Genomic DNA, 25,780 nt, shown 5'->3' on the forward strand with positions numbered 1-25,780 from the left:
CAGTATATTAACCAGCGCTAAATGGACGTGTTTCCCGCGGCGCTGGGAATCTGGTAGTCTGGTTGTGGGAAGAACCAGAATGGCCGCTCGGGTTTCAGCGACCGCCTGATTGGGTTTGGGCTGAAGAGGCAACAGAGGCAGGAACACCGGGCTAGAACAGGGATTACAGTGAAATGCAGACCACATGGCACAAGCTTTTTCCCTACTTCTGTCTCTGTCAATATCGCACTACCCCCCTACAGCTTTCTAGTTCTTTCTCCAGCAATATCTTTGAATTAGGCTGGTTTCAATCCGCTCCCCCTTTGCGGAAAGTGTAACCCTAACCACTCCTGGTCTGCGACGGTGGGGATCTGTCCTTCATTAAGCCACTATGATGGCATAGATGAGGTGGGTGGTGGTGGCCACACTGATTGGGAATGTCTGTTGGCATATGTGTGTGTGTGTGTGTGTGTGTGTGTGTGTGTGCGTGCGTGCGCTCAGTCTGCCAGACAGCCAGATGTACAGTAAGGCAGTCCGTCAGTCAGAGAGCTGTAATGCCTTTTGCGGTTTGCTGCAATTGTGGCGAGACACGAGACAAGAGGCCGACAGTGGGCTTTTACCACTTGGTGTGTTTTTTGCGTGTGGGGGAGCGTGCGTCGAAATCATGATGCAACAGATTTCGGGTTTATAAAAGGCTGGTACAAATATTTTAGGGAATGAATCGACCACCTTCAACCTGTTAGATACACACACCTTAGATGTACATACATCTCAAACAGTATTTAGTCCACTCAGAGGGACAAATGTTTGTGCGAGTAGTTAAAAATACTCCCAAATAAAATGGTTTGTTTTGTATTTGTACATATATTGTTCCTGTAGGCTACAGAGAGGTGAAGCTATAAAACACACCCTTTCAGTCAGGGGCTGTGCTGCTACAGCTGACTATTGTTAGCTAAAGTTACCAAAATTTTGAAATGTATTGCTGTTTTACTGACGCCTCTGTGTCAGTAATCTTCTACGGTTTAGCATTCACCATTATCCTGTAGGCTAACCATCACGTCGCCACACTGGTAACCCTAACCCTCCATCTAAGTGACAAACTGGATCGCTCATAAACTCAGATGGAAGACACCTTTGAGTTATTCAGAGCACCGCCCCGGGAGCGGCACAGCGCACCCTGTCTGAGGAGACGGAGCAGCCTATGTTAGTACCTAACATCAGGAGTTTTTCTATTTCTATTATTATTACTTTGAACAGCCACAATCTCACTATAGCTTAGAGCATCATTTTGGATTTACAATAAAACACACAGCAACAGGCATTGTTGAATACCAAATTCCTTCCAAACCAACCGTATTTCATTTAACTTGCCAAAACTGATTCAATATTAGCTTATTATCAGCTTGGGTGCAATAAACATGCTCAAATAAGGTGACAAGAAACTGACAAGCCATTAAAGCACAGTTAGCCACAGAGAGCCTAAATCTGGGGTTTGTTCCGAGGTTCGTAGTTATTCTGATGACGGGCTTCTCCTGGGCAGACAAAACATGGCGGTTCTGCAGATTACACCGAGCTAACTTTTATGCAGTATATCAGCGTTGATGTAATCACAGCGGTGTAAGCACCAACTGCTTGTGGCGCAACCTGTGTGTACGTGTGACTCACAACCTGCAGGATATGTGTGTCTAATAAATACTTCCTGAAGGTATGAGAGGTAACGTGATAATGATGGTGTGATTCTGCCCTCCTGCATAAATCATCCCGTCAATTCTTCTCCCAGACAGGCGGCTAATAGTTCAAATTACACCTCGGGTACCTCTGCATACCTCGGGTTAAAGGTTTTCTGATGCCGTCTCTCTCTCTCTCTCACCCCGTCAGTGTGTGTTGCGTGAGTGTGAAGGGTTAACAGTGCAGGTTGGCTGGATAATAATGCCCCTTGCTCATGGAACCCAGGAGAAGGCTGGCTTTAGCCCAGGGCCCGGCCCTCCCAGGCCTCTCTCAAACTCCCAGATCTCTTCAGCATACTTCTCATATTAAAAGAAAACAAGTTACACAAATGAGACAGATGGTTCTTGTTTGTGATGACAGTTGCAATTCTTTCTCTTCCAGCCCTCCTCCCCTCCTCTTCCCTCTCGGCTTTCCTCTGGTGTCTCCGCCGTTTCTTGCCCTGAAACGGCCACGTTGTGCAACACGAGCAGAGCGGGCGAGAGAGTCGGGCTCGCGGGCATCGAGACGTGGACCACAGAGGACCTTATACTAGCTGTGATTCATCTTCACGCTGATGTCCTGATATGTTCGTACAACAACATTATCTCCTATGAGCTGCCTTCTCACGCTGCACTTGCAAATTTCATCTACAGGTACAAAAATGGTCCGAGCCATTAATCTTAAGACAGTCTCACTCACTAACTCTGTCACTCTTGTTTTGTGACGTGAATGAAAATGAAACCATTTCCTGCAGCTGCAAAAGTAAGTCGCGGACGCGGATCAGACAAACATGATCGTAATTCACAGGAGGTGATGGGTTGTTGTTGATGACGCAGAGCTTCACTTGTGTACATTCACTGCAGGCGTAAAAGCGGGCTGACGAGGTGCTGTTGTTGTTGTTGAAGGTAAGGATGGTCGATCATTGACTAGTTTGAAGTTGATGCATAATGTGTGTGTATGTGTGTGTGGGGGGGGAGGGTGAATTTGAAGAGTGATGGAGGTGATCCACAGCTTAGGGACTGCATTCCTTCGCTATGTACTGGTAAACCCCCCGTGGGCCATGACAGAGATTCAGGGGCCGTCCACATGAAAATGCTCTGACGCGAAAAACGCACACGTATTTCTTCGTTTTGGCCGACCGTCCACACGGATCCTGAAAAAGCATTTTTTTTAAAACCAGGTCTCAGGGAGGAGAAATCCGACAACACAGCCCTCCCGTTTTCATGTGGACGGCGAATCTGCATACTTTCCCAAACGATGACGCCATCGCCCCACCCCTCGACCTCTTGCCTCTGACCTCTGAACCCCGCGACGTCTCATAACAACAACAACAACAATGGCGGACTACATGCTCGTGTTCCTACCGCAGAAGATATTGAGCCTTTCTTGCAACTTACATGCCTTGTAGTCGAGCATCAGTCGCAGCAGCAGTTCGACCTCATTACCGGTCCACACAAAAAGATTCTGGTTTCCTTGCACTCACCATTTTCATCTTCTTCTTGTTGTGTTCGGTTTCTCCGTCTACTGTCTGTTTGTTTACAGCATGCAAGCTTAATGCGCATGCTCCGTGTCTTCTTCTTCGTTTTTTCGTGAATGTCAGCGCCACCTATAGGCCTGGAATATGAACTACAGCGTTTTCGGTCGTTATTTTAAGTGGATCCGTGTGGACGCAAATATTCTTAAAACAATGACGAGGAAGACGGAGTAAAATAAGATTGTTTTCGCCCATGTGGGCGGGGCCTCAGACAATCAACTACACACAGCAGCCTGAAAACTCGTCACATGAGCACGCCACAGCAAAATGTATTGTTTGTCTTATAAACAGTAGCTGCGTCATGTGTGGCTACAATTACCATTGAGCTCACGTGGCTCCTCGCTTCCCTCCTCTGCATCCCTCACTTGCTTCTTAGCACCTCCGACGGATGGAAGGAAGAGACAGATGAGAGGAAGTGACACGAGGACGGGGGCGTCGCACCAGCTGATCACTTTCTGAACAGATTCATACCACTAAACCGTCTCAGCATCGGATATACCTGTGGTTCCTCGCTCGAAGCTCAAGTCCTCCGGGCTGTATTCTGATCTGACATCAATCAGCGGAAGGAAATGATCTGATGAGCAGTCAGGCGCAACAGCCCTGCCCTGAACAGGCTGTGTAAATGGGGTTTAGAACAACTTCACCTGACTTTCACTTTTGCGTGCTGTAGTACTTTAGAGTGACCAAAAAGTACAGTAAAAGCCTTTTGTGACACGTTGGTTATATTGTCCAGACAGAGTGTAGCTAACTATACATGTACCGTGAATTTATTCACTATAAGGTCATGTTGCAGCCTTGTTAAAGACTCACAATCGGTAACTCTGCATCCTAATTACAGGAATGACAGACCTAATGTAACATTTAAAACTCTTTATTTTGCCAATAATCTGACAGCAAACTGGGCAGAGGCATACAGTATTAGGCAAAGAGAACTATGTTGTAATATTTTGAGAAAGAAGTTGCAATATCAGGGGCAGAGAGTCGAAATAAATATTACCACAATAAAGTTGTGATTTTGTTGTGGAAAGTCGTAATTTCAAATGACAGACAGTCTTTTTGTTATCTTACAGGAGAGTATCAGAGACAGCCGCATGTGCTAACTGATTGATGTGAAGCATCTTGTAAATGATGCTCTTGCTTGGGTTCAATAAATAACTGAATGCTCCCTCATTTGAGCACTTCTGATATATCTTGTCAAAAAAAACTTTATTTTTCCAGTAATTGATTACTTTTATGAAAAACTAGTAAACTAAACTAAATAACCGATTACTTGAATTGCAGAACTAATGCACTACGTAACTTGTAACAACAAATGAGTAATCTGAGTGTTCATACTGAGTTATTTTGTAAGAAATTACCCCCAACACTTGGACATAAATATATCACGCTTTGGGTTACTTGCTGAAATTACATCTCAGAAGCACCCTCATCTTGTGTAAATGCTTTTTACAAACATGACCAAGACTCAAACATAAAATTAGCTTTCTTTGTTTGAAAAGCTGAAACACTTGCAATCACTCATGAACGCTTCAGATTTGCTCAACAAGACTCGGGACCTCACTTGGACTTGAAGAGACCAAAGACAGCTCAGGGTTAAACGTTGGGCAGATGGAACCTTTAATTTTCTGAGACATTTACAGTGATATTTAACCTGGCCTGCTTCTCACATCTGTCCGTGCAAAGCCTCTGAGGCTGCTTTTGACCGTAGTGAATTCCAGGCACTCATCTCGAGGCCACTCGGGCTACATTTCATCCCCGGCACGGACAGATCAGATAAGGACGGATCAGATCGAGAGGGAGGAACAGTCAGGAGGAGTGAAAGTGACGACACGCTGCTGATGAGAGCTTTCGCTGCTAAGCTTCATCTCTAGATGCTGGTATGGAGGATCACTGTGAACTCACCTCGCCACACACACACACACACACACACACGCTAACACACACCTCTCTCTACAGGTGGTTATAGCCATGAGTCTGTCATCAAGGAGATTTCAGCTGAACTGCAAGGAACTTTCCCTTAACACCTGGACACTAAACAGGTGTGTGTATGCGGGTGAAAGGGGCTGGAGCGTGTGTGTTACATGTATCTATTAGCCAACTGCAACCTGCCGTGTCAAAATAATCCTTTCAGTGACCAGTGGCAGCGTCACCTGATGGTCGTTACGGCTGTCAGCTAGTGCTCGACTCACACAAAACACACACTCGCATGCACACACATACACTCTGTTTTACAGAAATGGAAAAAGGCACAATGATGAGTGTGATACTTAGATCTGCTTCTTTTAAGATAAATATATTTCTTACTGCAGCAACACAATGCAACCACAAGTACAGTACTGAAAAGTACTATAGGTTTTATATATGAAATCTCAGAACTGATACAATATGAAATAGAGGCATTACAGCATAAACACGTGCAAAGTCAGAATGAAATAAAGTATACATGGGAGATCTCATGGAGCTCTCCTTGGATTCTAATTGGCCACTGCTTGTGCCGTCCCATCAGACTGGTTGTCTTCATCATTTTCATTTGAGGAAGAACACGCTGCCCAGTGCACAAAAACCTACATTGAATTAGAGGCAATCCTGGATCTACAATATACTTTTCATTGCTGTGCCATGTCAATGTTTGACCCTCCTACATGGGTTTGCACTTTTTGTCACTAAACACACCACCTATCAACTGGGAACCTCCCTGATCCATGTTCATATTGTATTATCCTAAAGGTAAACCGGTTCAGTCCATACATGTAATCTGCACAATGTACTTTGCTGATGAATACTGATCTTTGTTTTAAAATGAACCCCACCAAAACCACGTTTGTCTATGGCAGTCAAACAAGACACAGTGAACATGCCAACACATCCTCACACCGAAGCGACCGTATTGCTAGTGTGTCCCAAACCTTAGTAAGATGCAGCATTCCAGTGACAGGTGTACGGGACAGTCAACCAGGTAGGTTAGCAAAAGATCATGGTTGGGTAATCATATAAAATATATGTTTATAACATAAATGATATGCACATGTATTTAAGTAAATAGTTTGAGCTATGTCATGCATGTGATGTAAGTTAACTGTTGGGAAGGAAAAAATAAGTTACTGTTGACTTTTGCTTTCACATGCAGAGTTAAAGTTTGTCCAAACTGTCCTCCTTCCAATGAAGACTCTGTTGCTCTTTATAATACTTCACCGGACTTCCTCCTTTGCTGCTATAGTAATAAGTACAGCTACTAGAGCTTGTCACCTAACAATAAACTATAAATGTACATATTGGTTGTAATATGCTGCTAGCATAGTCTTGCATTTTAGGATATATATATATATATATATATATATATATATATATATATATATATATATATATATATATATATATATATATATATGTATATATATATATATGTATATATATACATATATATATATATACATAGTAAGAATATATAGTAAGTGAGATTGTCTTCATTAATTCAGGCTTTGCATTTTCTTCATAATCACTGAGTCAATTCTTAAGATTCAACACTGAGATCATTCATTCAGATCATTCATTCTCACACGTGTCCTTAACAACTCTGTAAGGACACTCCCACACAAGGTTTAAGATCCTGCAACTCCCACCCAGTTAGTTAGAACTGAAGATGCCACTTGGGAGGGTGAGTAGCCCAGTTGCCTCCAATACAGCACTTGGATTTACCATGAGCTGAATGACTGAGAATATGTTACCATATTGCTTTTATTCCCACTTTTTGCTTCATTTACATAGATGACATCCTTTGACTCTTTTATTTCCATGCTTTTGCCATGCAGGTATAATATTGCTGCTGTTACACATTTAGCTTCTACTTTATTGAAAGATACCTCGACTATCTTGTTCTAAAGCCTGTCTGCCATTTCATTACCCTCAATGCCCCTGTGAGCTGGGATGCACATCAACATGACTTCTGTGTCAATGTGATGTGAGGCCGTGGTTTAGGACAGTCGTCCTCTGATCACATGGCGGGTGGTTTTATCCCCAGCTCTTACTGTCCACATGGCAACGTTTCCTTGGGTAAGACACTGAAGCCCTATTTGCTCCTGATGGACGGGCCAGCCCATTGCAATGTATCCCACTCCTATTAGTGTGTGTGTGTGTGTGTGTGTGTGTGAAGGGTAAATCAAAGGCAAATTGTAAAGCCCTTTGGATAGAAACATCTACAAATAGATGCAATATAAATGCAGCCATTTACCATTTAAATGCTGGGTGTACTACAGGGTGTAAAGACAGTCACAGAGCACCTCAAACGACAAACCACAAACAGTGAAGACAGACGTCTTAAAGCTTGCCACATAAAATCAAGAATATGGTGGGTTTATATATCGCTGAAATGGATGAACCAACTCTTGAAAACTGTACTTTCTGTGCTGATGTCTGTAATACAAGCAGTCGGTACATCAGTGCATCACACTGCATGGGTATTTTCTATAATGTGAACACACATAGACAGATAGACAGATAGAGCGCAGAGGAGGACAGGACGTCCTTCAGGAGGGATCGTTCTCCACACATGATCTACAACATGGATGCGTTTAAAATAAAGATGGCCCCTTTGCTCTTACTCCAGTACCTCATCCTACCTGCTGGAGAGCATTTGGACCAGGCGGACCGGGCCAAACCTGCCCCCTCTACATCACGGCCAACATCTACATGAAAACCACATTGGGTTCAATGTGCTGGCAGGAGCTTTGGCCACTCGCAGCAGAGACTGTTAAAGGTTCAGTCCTGGCCTGGATAAGCAGACTGTGTCCTATCTCTAGCCAGTATTGGAGATTTATTCTCATGCACACACATAGCAGGCATGCCTCCGCACTGTACAGTGTATAGCTGAACACTGATTTACTGCTGAGCCCTGATAAACTGCTCGAATCCTCAGCGTGTTTTTCATCAAAAGTCAGTATCTGTGCAGATCATCATAAAGTCGTCTCATAAAATCGGGTACAGCAGACACACAGGCAGCTCTCCACCAGCATTGTGTGTGTGTGTGTGTTTCAGGTTGCTCGGACGTCCTGGACGGGTTGCCTGGTCATTACAACCCCACCTCTGCCTGCTCGTCCCCGCCCAGAGGACACGCTCAGCCAGGCTGGATGGTGATTGGACGACGCCAGAGGACAAAACATTTCAACTCATTTGTCAAATATGATGAAGACCAATGGAGGCCAGGTGGTGCGCCTCTGCTTTTGTGTGTGGACGTAGAGGGCTGATGAGCACATGTGTGCATGTGTGTGTGTGTGTCTGTGTGCACCAATATTTCAGCAGAGAGGAATGCCCTTCGTTCAGCCTGTGTGATAATTAATGGCTGTCAGCGTCTCTTTAGTGGAAAAAGGCGTTGACAGACAGCACTCCAGAAACGCAGGGAATGCGTGAACGCCTCACAGGGGTGGATGAGGGTGGAGGAGGGAGCCGAGGGTGGGGGCGCGGGGTACAGTGCAACATCCCCACCCAGCCGTCTGTGGCAGATGATCCAGGTCACCAAACCTGGGACATCACCCTCATTTGCTGCCAGTTGAGGAATTCCTGGACATCTGTGTGAGCTGTGTGAAAGAGATACGGATCTGTCAACACCAACATTACAGCAATATACTAGTGTGTGTGTGTGTGTGTGTCTGTGTGTTAAAGATAGAAAGGCAGGATCAGTGTAGATTATTATCAGTCAATACACTTTCATAAAGCTGGAGATTTAAAAGAAACAAATTTAAACTGATTTTGAAATACTGGTCACGATCAGCGATCTCATTGGTTACTGATGACATCATTGCTTCTGGCAGTACTCAGCACAATTGTATTTATTGACTTGACAGGCGAGATTAGAGATCAGAAAGATTAAAGCTTCAGTACAGATGCATTAGGATTGTTCAATAACTGTCTGTCAGAGGGAACACTTGAGATGAAGATTATGAAGATACATGAAATGTTTTCTTTTCCGCTGCAGGGTGACTGGACTCGATTTGACTTTTAACTTTGCCTGTTGTGGATTTTGCCAGTTAACAAGTACTTTTTTTTCTATCACCTCGGCAGAGCTGATCCTGCAGACCACTGATTGGTCTGCAGTGGATTCATTCATATCCTCTGTTAGAGTGGCATCGCTCCTTTCCGTGTGCTTAGCGAGAGTGTGGCTGAATGAGAAAGAGCAAGCAGCAGATAGTGACGGTCAATGGAACATAGCTGAGGTAAGGTTAGCAGGTCAGCTCATCAATAAATATATACTAATGGTTACAGTCTGTCACTGAATACAGGCTGCAGCTTCTACAGACCAAAGTAAAGCTCCAGTGTGTTGTTCAACAGCTGCTACAGAGGTGACGGGGGAGTCCACATTGAGGGGGATAGTATCTGCAAAACATGTAGAGTAGAATCCAGTCGAATTCTAGCAGAACAAAACAATTATTACACAGTATATACTGACCTCCAAACTGCTTTTCACAAGTTCCAATCATCAACTGACAAAATGATCTTGACAGCACAGTAAAATAATTCATAGATATCCCCAGATATCAGGAGCACTCTATAAAAAGCATGTGACATGTTCTTTAGTAACATACAGAAGAACATATTATAGAACTGTATCACAAAAGCTGACCTCATACAAATACCTGGGAATCTGGTTGGACAAGAAATTCACCTTAACATTGATAGTTCTATAAAGAAACATAAACCCAGAAGGGTTTCCGATTCCATTTCTGTGCATTTATTCAAATTGAATTTATTTATATCGAGCCAAATCACAACATAGGTTATCTCATGACATTCTTCTTATAGAGCAAGTCTGGACAGTACTCTTTGTAAAATTATTTACGGATATCCAACATTCCTTCATGAGAAAGCACTTGGCGGCAGTGGTGAAGGAAAAACTGCCTTTCATCAGGCAGAAAACCTTGGACATGGGCAGCTGTCTGTCTTGATCGCTATAATTTGTATGTCAGCTGGACGGACTCGACTAAAATTATAAAAGAAGATTCACGTGAACCCTCTAATTTTTAAAGTCATTCTGGGTAAACTCCCAGAGTGAACCTTTGCAAAGTACTAGTTAGCAGATGAAATTATTGAGCTGGATAACTGACACGCTATAAATTCCCATAATGCAACCCTCCACACCCAGTGAACTTCTACATCCTTTGAGGTCTGTGACACATAACCACTTGTGTTTTTTATATACATATTTACCTATTGGGTGATTTTCATCTTACCTCACAACTGTGCACACTTTACTCAACCAGTGCAAACAATCCCAATGTTAAAATCCAACTACACAGCAAGAATCAATCACATACGTGGATTGTGACTAACATCACTTTCTTCCATACTTATCAGCTTCACTGTAACCCAAAGAGGGGCAGCAACATCACGGGTGATTTTTGGGCAAATGGCACCTCCTGCTGGCTGAACACACAAGGCCCTGCACCTCATGCCATCAGGACATTGTATGCAGCAAACAGTGCTTATATTACCTGATAAATATACATTGGTAGGCCACGTAAAGTGACGGAGAGGGGTCAGCGGATGCTGAAGCGCATAGTGCAAAGAGGTCGCCGACTTTCTGCACAGTCAATTGCTAGAGAGCTACAAACTTCATGTGACCTTCAGATTAGCCCAAGTACAGTACGCAGAGAGCTTCATGGAATGGGTTTCCATGGCCGAGCAGCTGCAGCCAAGCCACACATCACCAAGTGCAATGCAAGGCGTCGGATGCAATGGTGTAAAGCACGCCGTCACTGGCCTCTAGAGCAGTGGAGACGCGTTCTCTGGAGTGATGAATCACGCTTTTCCATCTGGCAATCTGATGGACGAGTCTGGGTTTGGAGGTTGCCAGGAGAACGGTACATTTCAGATTGCATTGTGCCAACTGTGAAATTTGGTGGAGGAGGAATTATGGTATGGGGTTGTTTTTCAGGAGCTGGGCTTGGCCCCTTAGTTCCAGTGAAAGGAACATTGAATGCTTCAGGATACCAAAACATTTTGGACATATACATATGTACCCACTTGACATGTAAGCCACTTTGATTTGGCCCACCTGCATGAAGGTTTTACCAAAGCAAGTTTGTTGAGGATGAAAAAGCATTCAGTCATTGACACTGTCAAAATATATGTAAGAAAACACACACAAAAAAAAACTTTTTACAGTCACAAGAGTTATAAAACGATTCTGATCAGTGGTGAAGAAGGCTGTACTTTTAGTTTTAAAAAAGAATGGCAAGGGAAAAGTGGTAAAGGCAATTAAGGTATAAGTTTAATATTTTTGAAAAGAATGCATATACAAAGAACAAAGACTTTAGACAAAGCATTTGGTTTTGCACCAAAACAACAACAGGTTATAATAATTATACTGACTTGGACTGGATATCAACCCAACTCTAAGCCACCAGTTAGGAAAAACAAGAACCAACCAATCACAAATAATTTTAACCAAACAGTCTCTCTGCCATTGGAGGTTTTTAATCAACTAAACCAATCAGAGGTTTTCTTGCTATAAACTGGCAGGTAAGAGTTCAGATGAGTTCCGACCCCTAAATGTAAAAGGAGTGAAAGTAACCTTTTTTTTCATATATTTATATATATAAAATAAAAAAAAAACACAAACAGAAATAATGAAGAAAAAAAAAAGTTTTGGTAAAAACACCTGGAGCCTACATCAACATTGTGTGCCAGCTTACATTATAATTACATCTGTTAAACCTATCATTTAGAACAGAGACCAAGGCTCAGCTACATGCAGCACCGTACAGTTTGAATGGGTACAACAGAGTGGACAGCCCTTCACACCTCAGACACACAGCCTGAATAAAACACGCTACAGGAAGGCACCAAATTCTGACCTGGCACAGAATTCTGGTGGAAGTTCACTGATCAGCTGTTTAAATATAGATGTCCAGATTTGGCTGCTGGTGCCAGCCACTGATCATTAGTTTGACACAGATGTCTCTGCTGTACCCATTCGAAGTGTGAGGTGACGACAATGTTAAAACACTGTCCTGCTTTACCCTCCCTTGGTCCCTGGCAACGCATAAAGAACACACCTCTTGTTCTGCTAACACTGTTTAAGTTCCCTGCATCTAAAAGGCCAATTCCTGCGGTCGACTAGCAGACCCATTACTACTGGATGCCTTTCGCTCTTCAAGTGATTACCACAGTCCAAATGGATTGTGACTCTGCACTGTGGAAGTCCACTCTAAGAGGAGGGGATACTAGACGGCAATATTTACCAATTCAATTTCCTCAATGAGAGAGCTGCGTGTAGTTTCACCTGCACTGCCCGAATTACAGAGTTCTGTCAGACCTACACAGTCTCCTTAGTGGTTAAGAGCACGTCTACCTGGAACATGGAATAAATATCTCAGACTTGTTGTGTGTTTGAGGAGAAAAGGGGTGTTGGCAAACAAAAACAAAACAACACTGTTAGAATCTCTTCTGGTAGTGCTGTGAAAGAAGGTAGGGATCAGGTGATGAGTGTGCTCGTCAACAGAGGGGACAGGACCAGCAGCATGAGCAGCCACCAATCGGGCAGCTGGGAGAGGCTGGGCGGGGCTGGGGCAGGGCGGGGCTTATATCCATGACATATCCATACATTGGCTGAGGGCGACTAAATGGCTGGGCATCTAAAAGTTGATTAGGCCACAACACTGAATCAAAATCAATCTATCAAAAGCTCGACAGAATGAGTTCTAAGCTTGGTGTCTGGATTCCCATCCGAGGTCGTGCCACCCTGCCCGGATCCCTCAGCGGCCTGTTGGCCAGGTTAGGTTGATCTTCGTCCCAAACTCAGATTTAGGGGTGAAGCTTCATATTATTGCAGACAATTATCTGAAACTTGGTCGGCTGTTTTCTCTCTAGTCTTCCCTGTGGAGGACAATGCTGTCAACCAGCCTTAGCAGAGCAAGGGAAAGGGGTATGTGTCTGTGTGTGTGAGAATGCAAGTGTTTGTGTATGTATTTAAGATGGTTGCATGTATGTGTGTGTTCTGTGTGTGTGTGCTTTGTAAAGGTAGGAGCCTCTCATAGCAGCACACATTTGCGTTTCTTCTTGGGCTCTGGGGGCTCCAATGCAGCCAATATCGCCTCATCAAACACATTCTTTAGGCCTTTCTGTGAACACAAACACACAAACACAAAGGCTCAATGAAACACACACAGGTCAAATAAAAAAGGGAGGGAAAACACAATTAAGCGAGGTGGTAACAAAGCAGCATTAACTATCATTTAGTAGAGTGTCATAAAAAAATGGGAGATGTGAGCGTGCTGTTGGGAACAAAACAATTATGTCAAAAGAGATCAAATCATATCTGAAACAAACAACTCAAACAACAAGAATTTGCTGTTTTCCTATAAATGCGTGCGTGTGTGTGTGTGCCAGGTCAGGGATCAAGTGTCTACAACATAAATCACATGCATGTCTGAGTGCAAAGTGCAGCTGAACTGTGGGTGCTGAAATCAAAGGCAAGTCAAACAAGAAAGTGGAGGAAAAATAGAGCATAACCCCTGACGCCACGGCACAAAACGGTATCTGAGCATTTTCATTCCACACTGCCCATTTTTCTTTTTCTTCATTGGCCCTACTCTTCAGATTGAACATGCTGACTTATTCACTATAAGAGGACATCCAGATTCAACACAGAAAACACATATTTAAAATAATAAGAACCACAAATGAGGTCTATTCTCCGCCTCAGTGTTTCTTTTCTGTTTGTTTCTGCCCCTGAGCTACACCACAAGCTTGGTCATGTGAAGTAACCAGAGCTGCTGACACAGTACTGTACTATGCAGTAAAGCAGTAAGCCCCTCAGCATTGCTTAACTCAGTCAACTAACCCCACGACATTCTTCTCTGACAAAGAACTGGAAAATAAGGGAGCCACAGAACAGAGAGCAAGTTCATGTGTCCTTTATTAATTCATTTCACAAGTCATTTCACACAATATATAGCTCTTTATTATCTGGACTTCCAGGATAGCATGATATGCACCACAGTTTAAGAAAAGGTCGACCAAAATAGGAAAATGATCTACTCAGCCTCATGTTGACAGAAAGTCAACACAAGAGTGAGTTTTGTAGTCCACATAGAAAAAAGTGTTGCAGCATTTGTAAATTAAATTCATTATTTACTTCCTTGGCATGCAGTCGAGCTTGTTGACCCACTTTAGAAGGGGTGCACGCCGACCCTCTTAACTTCGCAGCTACAGTGAAGATCCAGCTTTAAAAAGATATTCGGGTTATGCCAGCTGAGTTGTATGAAACCATTTTATGATTTTTCCTGTTGTTGTTTGTGTTTTTTTACAAGTCCTCATTTACTTCAGTAGATGATGTTCCAGAAATGTTTTGCTTACTGCAAAACTTCAACCGACTTTCCATCACCATGGTGGTGAGTAGTTAATGACTAGATTTTCATTTTGGGTGAACTTTTCCTTTGATGGCACATTTGCATCATTTACATGGAGGGGTACGCCAAACAAGTTAGAAAGCATTTTACATAAGCATACGACTTAATGAAACATCAAGTGTAGCGTAGCTATAAACCCGATCAGTAACTCAGTACCATCATGGTACCAAACACTGTATCTAGTGGTTATGTTGTCAAAAACACTCCTTATATATGACTTTAGCATATAAACCCCCTACATGTTACCATAGTCAGACTCCAAGTTCTGTTAAATCAGACATCAATAGTACAAAAAATACATTAGCATAAGAAATGGAAGATCTGTTTAGTGTTGAGCTCAATCCCAGTGTGCAGCCATATGAAGCCACCCAGCCCTCACCTTAGTCTAAACCCTCCTCACATTAACTACTGCAACAGGACAGAGGGGAAAGACTAACTATAACAATGGCTACATCCCAAATTACGTCCTACATCCTCTGTAAGATACCGCTCTATTGTCGGCCAGGGACCACATTAATGAGCACTGGGCCACAGTAGGAAGACTAGGAATGATACAGTGGTGTGGTGCTAGATTTGTGATGTAAAACTAAGCTCACATAAACCCCTCCTAAAGAAAGATATAAAGTACATTAACATACCAACCAAATCAAACATCAGCAGTTACAAGTTAGAAAAGGCAACAAGTCACTGAGGTGCATGAAGGCCTCGAGTCAGTGAATCAGGCCATTAAACAAAGTTAGTTGTAAATGTTCTCTCAACATGAGTAGTTTGGGTCGTAAGTTAGACTGGGGTCCCACTGATGAATCGGTAAAGTAGATGGCTGAAATTGAGATTGATCTAGATTTCAAAAGCAGCACGTAGATAAAGAGGAGAGGATAGATATGGTGTAAAGGAATGATAATAATGCAGACAAGAATGGCAATAGAGGAGAAAGATAGGAGTGCAGTGGCAGAGAGAGTTTAAAATATACAGCATTTCCTCTTTCTCTGCGTCTCAGGTGGCTCTAGGGCAGCTAGGATAGCTTCGTCAAATACATTCTTCAGCCCTCGCTACAAGGATAGGAGAGGGAAGAGAACAACAGCACAATTAGCACAGCAAACACAAAGAGATAGATGGGAGAGGAGAGTAAGTGGAACATGGCAGAAAAAGGAGGAACATGTTTGGGTGAAATACAGAGGGAAGGTGTAGGAGGAAATCTGTTGGATGGAGATGCATGGCACAAAGACAAAGGGTGAAGTGCAATTGGTGAGACTGACTCTACAGCAAAGAGAGAGGGCTGTCGCTGAGCAGTGAGCTGAGAGTGAGGTGTGGACCGACTGCTGAGATGCCTGACAGGAAACAGGAAATGGCGTCAGCAGCTATGCAACAGTTGTGCCAGGGCGAGGGGGGGGGCGAGGAAGGAAGGAGCAGAGCAGGGAGGTGGGGGCTACACCTCAACTCCATCAACACTATTGTTCCCTGCCTGAGTGAGGCCGAGCTCAACTGTACTACTCTGAGTCATGTTCCCTCCTCAAATTCCAAATAGTGATGCACTGATGCCAACACAAGTACTCACAGCTTGATCAGCCGCTAAGCTCAAAAAAGCACTGATTGATTTATAAAAGACGTTTCAAGAGAAGTACTAGTTACAACAAACAAAAGAAATGCTAATTTATGCTGTTTACTTTTGGAATTATTAACTGTAAAATAAACAATAAGCCAGACACACTATTGAGGCAGGTCCTCTGACAACCACAGCTCCCCTGTTAAATACAGAAATGAATCTCTAACTTCTCAAACAGTAGCTTTTTCATGGGACATTAGATTTGAGTTAATTAGTTCTGTCTTGAATATTGATTGAAACAGAACTCTTTCCTTATTTCCCTGTTTTTGTGACATTAAAACATTTTGCTTCAAATTCACTTTCCAGTTAAAAGGAACTACAGCTACAAGAAAAATACATGTCTCCACTATTGCACTGCACAGGCCAACAGCCTGAACTGCTGTCTTCACCAACACTTTTATAGCTAAAGGCAAAAGGGCCTGTTGTCTGAACCAAGGTTCTTAAACCAAGTGAAAAACATCTGATGATTTACAATTAGCAACACAAATAAGCTCATAAGTAAGAACAGTCACTGAAACAGACCATGCAGAACAAAACTCATCAACCACAGCGTGCACAGGCCAGGGGGAATATAGACATGTTCCTCTTTCCTCCTTTTTCTTAGCTCTTGCCATTGAGGTGTGAATCATGTGTGTCATATGTAAATCATGTGTGACTCTATTTATATTCATACGTAGAAATTACCTGCGTGAGGGCTGAGCACTCAACATATTTCACCGCCTTGAGGTCTCTCGCCAGCTTCTCAGCTGTCTCCGGAGTGATGGGCTTTTGCTTGTTCTTGGCCAGCTTCTCTATAGTAGATGGGTCATCCCGCAAGTCAATCTGAGTCCCAACTAGCAGGAAGGGGGTCTTTGGACAGTGGTGGGTGATCTCTGGAACCCACTGCATAAACCCAGGGTAAAGCAAATGTCAAAACACTGCATCACAAGTACACCTCAAGTGTGAAGATAATGTTACCAATGACACAAGACAGACATTTTGATGACTACTCGGATACACATCGTAATGTATACAGGATTTAATAAGAATTGTCTCACAGTAATAATTATAGTATGAGTATATAAAGATATTACAAAAACAACACAACATCCACATTTCCCAACGGTGCGGCAAAACCCCAGTGGCAAGAATACAAAGAAGGGCTCCACTTGCCTTTTCTTTGACATTTTCAAAGGAGGAGGGGGACACGACAGAGAAACAGACGAGGAAGACATCTGTCTGAGGATAACTCAGAGGTCGTAACCTGTCGTAATCTTCCTGACCTGGAGAAAGCAAACACAAACATGTTTAATAAGTGCAGTCTGGAGTCTGGACATTGGGTTACCGGCACTTATACATTGGTCAAAGTGAAATATCTCTGTTGGCAGAATGAAACACAGCAACAGAAACACATAAGTCTAAGGAAAAACTGCCATCAACATACTACAGTCACAGCAATTAGCCTGTGGATGGAATGTGAAGACAACTTACATTGATTTCATAGAAACCCTTCTCAGTACAAAATGTATGTAATGACAATAACTTAATAGCTTGGATGAGCACAAGTAAGCAAGAATGTAAGAATAAGAATACAACATACCTGCTGTATCAAACAAACCCAGAGTGTAGGGCTCTCCTCCAATCATTACAGTAACAGCATAGTTATCGAACACCTACAACAAACAGACCAGAAACAATAGTTAGCCAAAAGTTGCTCAAAAGGTAATTTTGTGTACATTATACCCTACTTAAGTTTGACAAATATTGTGCAGATATTAAAATATGTATTTAATTTTGGACACATTTATCAGTGATGCTAGGTAAAAGTGCAATGGTAACACACTGGTAACGGCAAACACACTGCAAAGGCTTCAGAATGCCACTCAGACTTTCCGGTCTACATGTACAATGACATCAGACATGACATCACAATGTATTTAGGCTTGCATGACTGTAATAATTTGGTTCATAGGGTGTATGAAACCAAAACCAGTCACATCTCAAACTTAACATCCTTTTCTGAACTGTTCAGAATGAAACTAAATAAGTGAACTGTAAGTCTGAAGTTGCTTAATCGCAATTACAAACATAGTTACAAGGGCAGGACATATTAGGTTGGTTGGGTATGAATCAGTTCACTGTGAGCATGTAGTGATGAACAGACTATATGTTCATTTACCAGTGTCCATGCACTTACCGTAGGTACATATTCAGAGGGAAACTTGTTTGTGGTGTACGAGATGAGCAGGCAGGTTTTACCCACAGCACCGTCCCCGACTACAACACACTTGATGGTCTGCATAGCTGTGTTTTACAGTCTTCGCTACTCATTCAAGATCTGGAACAGACAAACAAACAGAATTAAACTTCATTAGTTGATGACATCTAAATGAAAAACTAATAAGAAACACAAAACATTTGATTGCATATTAATATTTGGTCCACTAGACACTACCAGTAACAGCCTTGAATATGACAAACCAATTCCCTGGGGGAGACCTTAAAAAGCTCAACACCAGATGTTTTTGTCATTACTTGTCATTAATGACCTATTGGTAAAGCCATTTTCAAAAACTGTAACTGTAATTTGGAGCCTGGCCTGAATCCGAAAATTGACGTGACCCAAGCCGTATGTAAAAATGTAATCATCTACTTGACATAGGGGAGATAACTCTGTCCAGACCTCTAACTAGACCTCCCCAAACAACCCCGGGGTCAATGGAAGTGTCCAGATGTTCAAATGGGGGATTCTAATTTAAGGGATTGAGGGATTTTACAGACCCACAGCTGGACACCAATTTGGGGAACAAATGAGAAAGTATAAATATGCTTCACACAAGGGCAAAGCACATTTTGTGGCTGTTCTAGGAGGGAATTTAAAATGTTTGGATAGAGACAAATGTGGAAGCAAAGGAAAACACACCATATAGGAAGTTTGACTACATCACTGGTATGATACCATAGAGGTATCATGGAATGCGAGATCATACGATCCTCAACTGGTACTTACCAGGGTTTAAAATTGACAAAAAATAAAGAACTGACAAAGAGCTCAAAACATATTCTGACAGTCCTGTCCAATGGCAGTCAAGTTCAATGCTGCAGAGTTGGAGTATTTTAAGTTCAGCAAGCTAACAGAACAGGACCAAACACAATTTGTTATTTCTAATTACTTGAAAAGAATCACAGTAAAGCCGTAATAAACATCCCTATAATGCAAATTAATAAAGAAGGTGGCACAATTTGGGGTCATAACAAAAGAAAGACACAAAAGTGAAAACCGACTGTTTTGGGAGTCTTCTCAACTGTTTACACTTTCAGACAGTAATGAACAAGCAAAAGCAGAGATGCACAATGTGGACATGAAGTATAATAATGCGTATTCTACCGCCTTGTATAATCAAGAAATCAATCAAGAATATGAGGGGCTGTCTATGACCACAAATGACACATAAAAGTCATTAAAGGCATGTTCTCTGTGGTGTTCTCCATTGCACTGCAACAGTGCTACAACATCATGACGCATGTACAAGGGGTAACTGTGCTCAGACCTGGTTGCGGCCAGAGCAATGTGAGTGCAGGCCAGCACGGCTATCTCTTGTACAGACGTAACCGTGCTTCTGCTCATGAGCTATACAGTGCCGAAGCACACAATGTCCAATCGTGCCAGGGCCAAGACAGTGCATCAGTATGGAGTACTCGCACTAGTCTAACATAGCATTCACAGAAGGCAGAACCACATCTCTACACTTTGTGGTTTTGGTTTTAGAACAGTTATGGCACTTGGAGAACTAACAATTCTATTAAAACATGTGATTTCTCTTTAAGTGGAATCTGGGGAAAACTCTGAAACTGAAGCCTTGGAATCAAATTCAACTAGAGCTTAAACAATTAAAGCTAGGATTGGTAACTTATTTTAGAAGCATTTTTTGTTATACAGTATTCATAGAAAATCTCTAAAAGTCTCAACTGCCATCTATCAAAAGCTCTGACAAAAACTGACGAAAAGACTCTAATGTATGTGACTATTACAGTCCTCTTAAAGGGCCCATCCAGTTAGCCCACTTGCCTGACGACCTGCGTACCTGACTAGCTCTGCGTACGCTGGCTGTGCACTTATTGCGCATGACCCTACACCAAAACACAGAGGTGTTCAGCAGAGAGTTTTATTAGATGACTTTCAGTACAAATTGTTAGTCTGGCAGAGAATCTAACAAGATTTATTTGCCAAGAGGAAATTATGCCCACATTTGGCGCTTGGCGAACTCATACATACTCAACTACATTTACAGCAGATGTAAGAACTGTGTACTGGAGAAAATTAATCACATAACATATCTGCAACTTTAACTGCATTTGACAGAACATTCTCTGGTGTAACTTCCATGAACTCAGCAGCAGCAACGCACAACACGCTCTGTACTCTCTCCAGCAACTAACATCACCACAATGTCAATGACAGGGAAATAAGCCACATTAAAACCACATGCATCTGTGAACAGGATCTATGTAAAATATCTGAAGCTACAGCCTTAATGAGTAGTCAACATCGCTAACAATTTATTGATATATAGAAATGACTTGCAGGTCAGTCAGGATATGGTCACTGCAGCAGTGACGGACTGTCCCTCAGCAGCTAACTCAGTAGAATAAGGCTCACACATCAGTGAGCAGTATTTATATTGCTGTTAGTGCAAAGTGCAAAGTAACCCTAATCTACAACTTCTTTAAATAAAAGATTTGCCGATTTTTTTTTTGTTTGTTTAACTATTGCTGATTTTCTGATCTGCAGATAAATTTATGATGAAAACACTCATTAATTGTAATGTTTATACCTGTGCTTTTTCTACTGTGGCATGTTGAGTGAAACACTTAACATTGACCTTGAATCTATGTATGTAGGTATGTATGTATGGTGCATCTTGATGTACAGTGCATTTACAGACAACAAACTGCATTAAAGCTAACAAAATGGCCCAGAAATGACACTCACCACCAAACATTGACATGAACCAAATAGAAAAATCTGACATACGGGACACTGTAACACCAAAAGTGAATCACACGACTCCTTGGACTGAGTCTGTCGATCAAGGGAGGGTGGGTTTCTGACTTGTCAGCCAATCAGAAGCTTTATTTATGACTGTGTGGCAGCTCTGATCTCAGACTGTAGTGTTCAGGCAGGAACTGGATTAGCTTGTCGAAGAGTCATTGGTGTATGACACTGTGAACTGTGCCATCATTACCACAGTGTCATTGCTGTCAGATAATTAGCTCATTTCAGCTTGACATTTCATTTTCAATCAATGAATTTGAGTCTATAATATGAATTTTCACAATGAAATGTATACATGTGTATTTTCGTGTACAGCCCTACACTGTGTGTAGTATGTGGAACACAGTATTCCCCTGTCTTTCATCCACAAGACACAGTATGCGCTGAGCCACTGCAGAGCTCTGCACCACTGTGTGGGGGTGGGGGTGTCATTGAGAGAGGCAGAAGGGACAAAACTGCAGGCACCAAATGTTACATGGTGAATATGAACTGAGCACAGGTTGATGTTCTGCTGATACACATGGAATACAATGGGACCAGTTTGATCAACACAGTAGTCCCTTTGCAAAAAAGGCTGGAATTTCTTTACACAGGCCTTTATACTGCATGATTAAAAGAAATGATATTCCTGAAATTTGAGGCCTATTAGGTTTCTGTCACTGAAGGAAATTTTCATTTAGATCCTGTCAACATGTGTGTGCTGTCCTGCTATAGAGTAATCTGATTTCTCCTTATATCCTTATTCAGGGAGAGAATTTCTTACCTGCTACTTCTCTCTAAGGTCAATTTCAATGTAATCAAATTAGGGATAGCTATAAAAACATTTCTCCAATACTGCTAGTAAGAATTTTGATGCCGACATGATTTTGTCCGTACATTGAGTTTCTGACTAACAACCCAGTTTTCCCCACAAAAACATGTACGAAGAAGTTGTGCTATAGAATCAGGGCTGCTTCTAGTAATGGTCAACTACTACATCAAGCTTGTAGAGGCAGAGACTCAACAGCCCACAACATTTACTAAAGAGCTGTTTCTCAGGACTAAGTAGAGATCTCAACCAAACGGTGCAGCCAAGAAGTCAAAATATAGATGTGAAGGGTTAGAACATGCCACTAGACACAACGAATGCAACCAGTTATTGCACAGGAGATTACTGCAGTGAGCAGTATGTATTTGGCTTTTGCTTATAGGATTGTGTACAGCAGACGGTAAACTGACGCTCAATACATTATGTAATGAGCTTTGTTTCTAAACATAATGACTAACCTCCATAACCAACTGTGTTCAAAAGTGACAGACCGATGCGATTGCTGCTGTAATGATAATGAGGCCATCACAGTGCCTGAATGAAGAAGATGTTGCATAATGTGGACTTCACAATGAACTTCTCAAAGGCAGGTGATGTAAGCAATTTCACAGACTGCATCATGTGAGTTACTTCCATCAATGGAAGTTATGAAGTTTGACAAGAAATGTGACTATGACATTTTAAATTTCCAGTATTTTGACAATTGAGCTGGATTAAAAAATACATAAAAACAAGCCCCAAAACAAAACCCTGCAAATACTGGTTGAGTTTCCTTTTGGCTTTCCGTCATTTTGGTGTCACTTACAGGCATGAAGTTTCTGTCTTCACACACATTAGCATGGAGACAGGTTCTTCTCGTAAACACCAAAATCTATACCTGAATGGGCACAAAAGTTGTTTAAAATGGGACGGCTCCCATTATTTGTTCTTGTTTTACATTACTGAAATACATAAGTCTATATCTGTCATTGGTTTCTAGGTATTTTACAATAAGAAATGTTATCATTAGATGTTAAATTCATAACAGTATCAATAAATGTCTCCATAGACAGATTTTAACTATGTAAACATTAATATTAGTTTCGCAGAATCTTTCACACCAAGGGAAAATTAATCGCGTAATTGAAATATCCCGAGGTGAATTGATATTGAATCCTAAATTAGATTATGTCGATTCAGAAAAATCAGTGGCGTTCCCCCGCTCTGATTTACAGAGAGAAGTAGTGTCTAAAGGAGGCGTGTAAATGAGCCAACACTTATGTAATACAGTAGCAAGGATACAACAGAAGCCTTCATCTTCATTTTCCTCTTATGTTATGAAATTAAAATCAAAACTGGACTAGTTGTGTCTGTTAACAGGATTTCTTAAACATGTATGTGTCTGGTGCCTTGTGATGGGCATAAAATCTTACTTATACAATCAAGAGACTTTTAGTTGCTTAAAATACAAATTGCCACAGCTCTATTTCACCTTGGAATTAATGGCATTCTGTTTGCAATTGAAATATCGCTGCCTACACATCACAGTGTCATTTTAACAGCAGCAACTATTTTACATAGATGGTCTAATACCCTGGTGTTCCAAATATGGAGTACACTTCATAAGTGCTATAAACATACTTTCAATTTGTTCTCATAATTCAGAGTTTTCCTAAAATGTCATCCTTTAAAGCAGTCACAATAATTATTGTTTTGATCACTGTTTTAGACAATCCATTACTGGGTTAAGCATTTGAGTGCTTTTGCAACACACAAATTGAAGGAAACCTAGGCCTTGGGCACCAACAAAACCAACTGTTGAGGAAGGAAAAACACTGCCTTTGTCAGGAGGAATCCTTTCAGCACCTTAAACAGTACACAGACAGTTTCACTGCATGGTGATCACTATTACAACCACATAACAACGTACGTACTTCAGTGGCATAATGCCCCGCAGGGCCAAGAATTTTTTCATGGAACCAAATATGAATGTAGACAATCTAAATATTTCTTCATATGGGAAGAATTGTGAAATATCGCCAAACTCCAGGCTTAACATGGCAGTAAGCTGATGGCCATGGGCAACAGAGGGTGGCTGCCGCTGCAATAATGCTGCCAGACTTAATCCACGCATTTGTGTTTGTAGGCCAGCAAGCATTCTGAGGGCAGGCCAGCTTAAAGATTGATAGTGAAAGCTGGTAAAAATGTGGTATTTCCTCAAAACTTAAAGCACCTCATTATACAGTAACTATGATAGGCACTGTATCTACAAAGACTTTTGTCATCACAGAACTAGTGAGCATTTCTATTGAAAACATCAACCAACCACAGAATCAAACATCACTGCAGCCACACAGCTGCACGACTGGAATTACATCGGATTTAGCAACATATCTTTAAAAGGTTGGTCAGAGTTTCCCTTCAAGTTCATCTTAAGCAAAGTCTCATTGATGTGTCAAGCACAAACATGATGAGGAAAAACACTTGAACACCTGGCCGTTTGTACTTCACACAGGCAGACCTCCAGTCAAGAAGCTCAATCACAAGCATTCTCTTTTGACATCGACATGAAGTCTATGACGAGCTGTCCCAACAGTGACTTTATATTACACTACTGCACTTAATATGTATGGCATGTCTAAATATGTTGCCACGAGCAGTTACAGTTGTTACTACGAGACTGTTTAAGTAAGAACAGCCGACCTACATAACAAATACATTTCAAGATCATCCCTGAGTGATAGCTTCCACTCAAAGCTAACGTTACTGTTAGCTTGACTGCTTGGTTATTTCGGCCACATCCCCGGCCTCAATCTGGCCTAATTTCCTGCCGGCTGTTTAAACTAACGACAAATGTACCAATTGCGCTGTCCTTCTTATACCCCAACCTAGCAATTTGAACCTAGGTACTTGCACCTAAACAGTTCACCTTTTAACAGCAATCACAGATCCTTCTTACATTATAAAAACAGTACTAGAGATTTGTTACGCCTCTTTATTCAGCTCGTCAACCAGCTAACAGCTAGCTAGTAACTAGTCAAGTTGCGTATTTTGCTATCAATTGGCTCTGCTTGAAAATACATCACATTCGTCGCACACTGAAATCAACAATACATTTGACGTGAAATATGGTTACTAGACGACCCCAAGAGGTTCATTTACAAGCCGGTCTTATGTGGTAGACTGCCTGTCTGCTTGCTTTGCTAACTACTCCCCTCCCCTTGCTAGTTAGCTAGCTAACTGGCTGAGCTACCCTTAGTGGATGCTATTGCTGCGGAAGATACCGAGTTTGAAAATTACAATCCATGTACCACAGGCGTACATTATAAATGATGCCGATCACATTAAAACCCGTACCAACTCCATTTACACCCCCAAATTTGAAAATAAAACGATTTTTTTCCGTACCGTATCCTCCGTTTGTGTCTTAACGCCGGGCGTTGGCAGCTCCGCGCTAGGGGCTTCCCAGTCAACTGAACAGGGACACGTTGCGTGCGTAGTCAACTACGTAATAACGTTAATCAATTCAACTACAACCAGGCTACTTCTCTCACACCAATACCAAACACCAAACAGACAAGGTAGTCTGTGGGTTCAACACTACATAACAGATGACTTCTTGTTCTCTATATGTAAAACGGAATTTAAATTTCTCAAAATTAAGTTCACTTCCAGCAATACAGACACTACACCATTTTAGTTACAAACGTGTCCCGCCCACTTCCATGATATA

General features: G+C 41.9%; 1 protein-coding gene across 2 annotated transcripts; it reads right to left on the reverse strand.

Annotated features, from left to right (window-relative positions):
- Positions 1-11,458: 11,458 nt before the first annotated feature.
- On the reverse strand, positions 11,459-25,613 carry cdc42 (cell division cycle 42). Of its 2 annotated transcripts, none has more exons than XM_037100942.1 (6): positions 25,456-25,613; positions 18,402-18,542; positions 17,805-17,877; positions 17,378-17,487; positions 16,910-17,107; positions 11,459-13,332 (listed from the first exon to the last, which is right to left on the reverse strand). In XM_037100942.1, exons 2-6 carry the CDS (start codon positions 18,504-18,506, stop codon positions 13,243-13,245), a joined length of 576 nt encoding a protein of 191 aa, XP_036956837.1. In that variant the 5' UTR covers positions 18,507-18,542; positions 25,456-25,613; the 3' UTR covers positions 11,459-13,242. The 2 variants fall into 2 exon arrangements, with proteins under 2 accessions (XP_036956837.1, XP_036956839.1); XM_037100944.1 differs by lacking the exon at positions 11,459-13,332 and adding an exon at positions 14,112-15,671.
- Between the last annotated feature and the right edge of the window lie 167 nt (positions 25,614-25,780).

The sequence above is a fragment of the Acanthopagrus latus genome, chromosome 6 (genome assembly GCF_904848185.1).
Source record: "Acanthopagrus latus isolate v.2019 chromosome 6, fAcaLat1.1, whole genome shotgun sequence".
NCBI lineage: Eukaryota > Metazoa > Chordata > Actinopteri > Spariformes > Sparidae > Acanthopagrus > Acanthopagrus latus.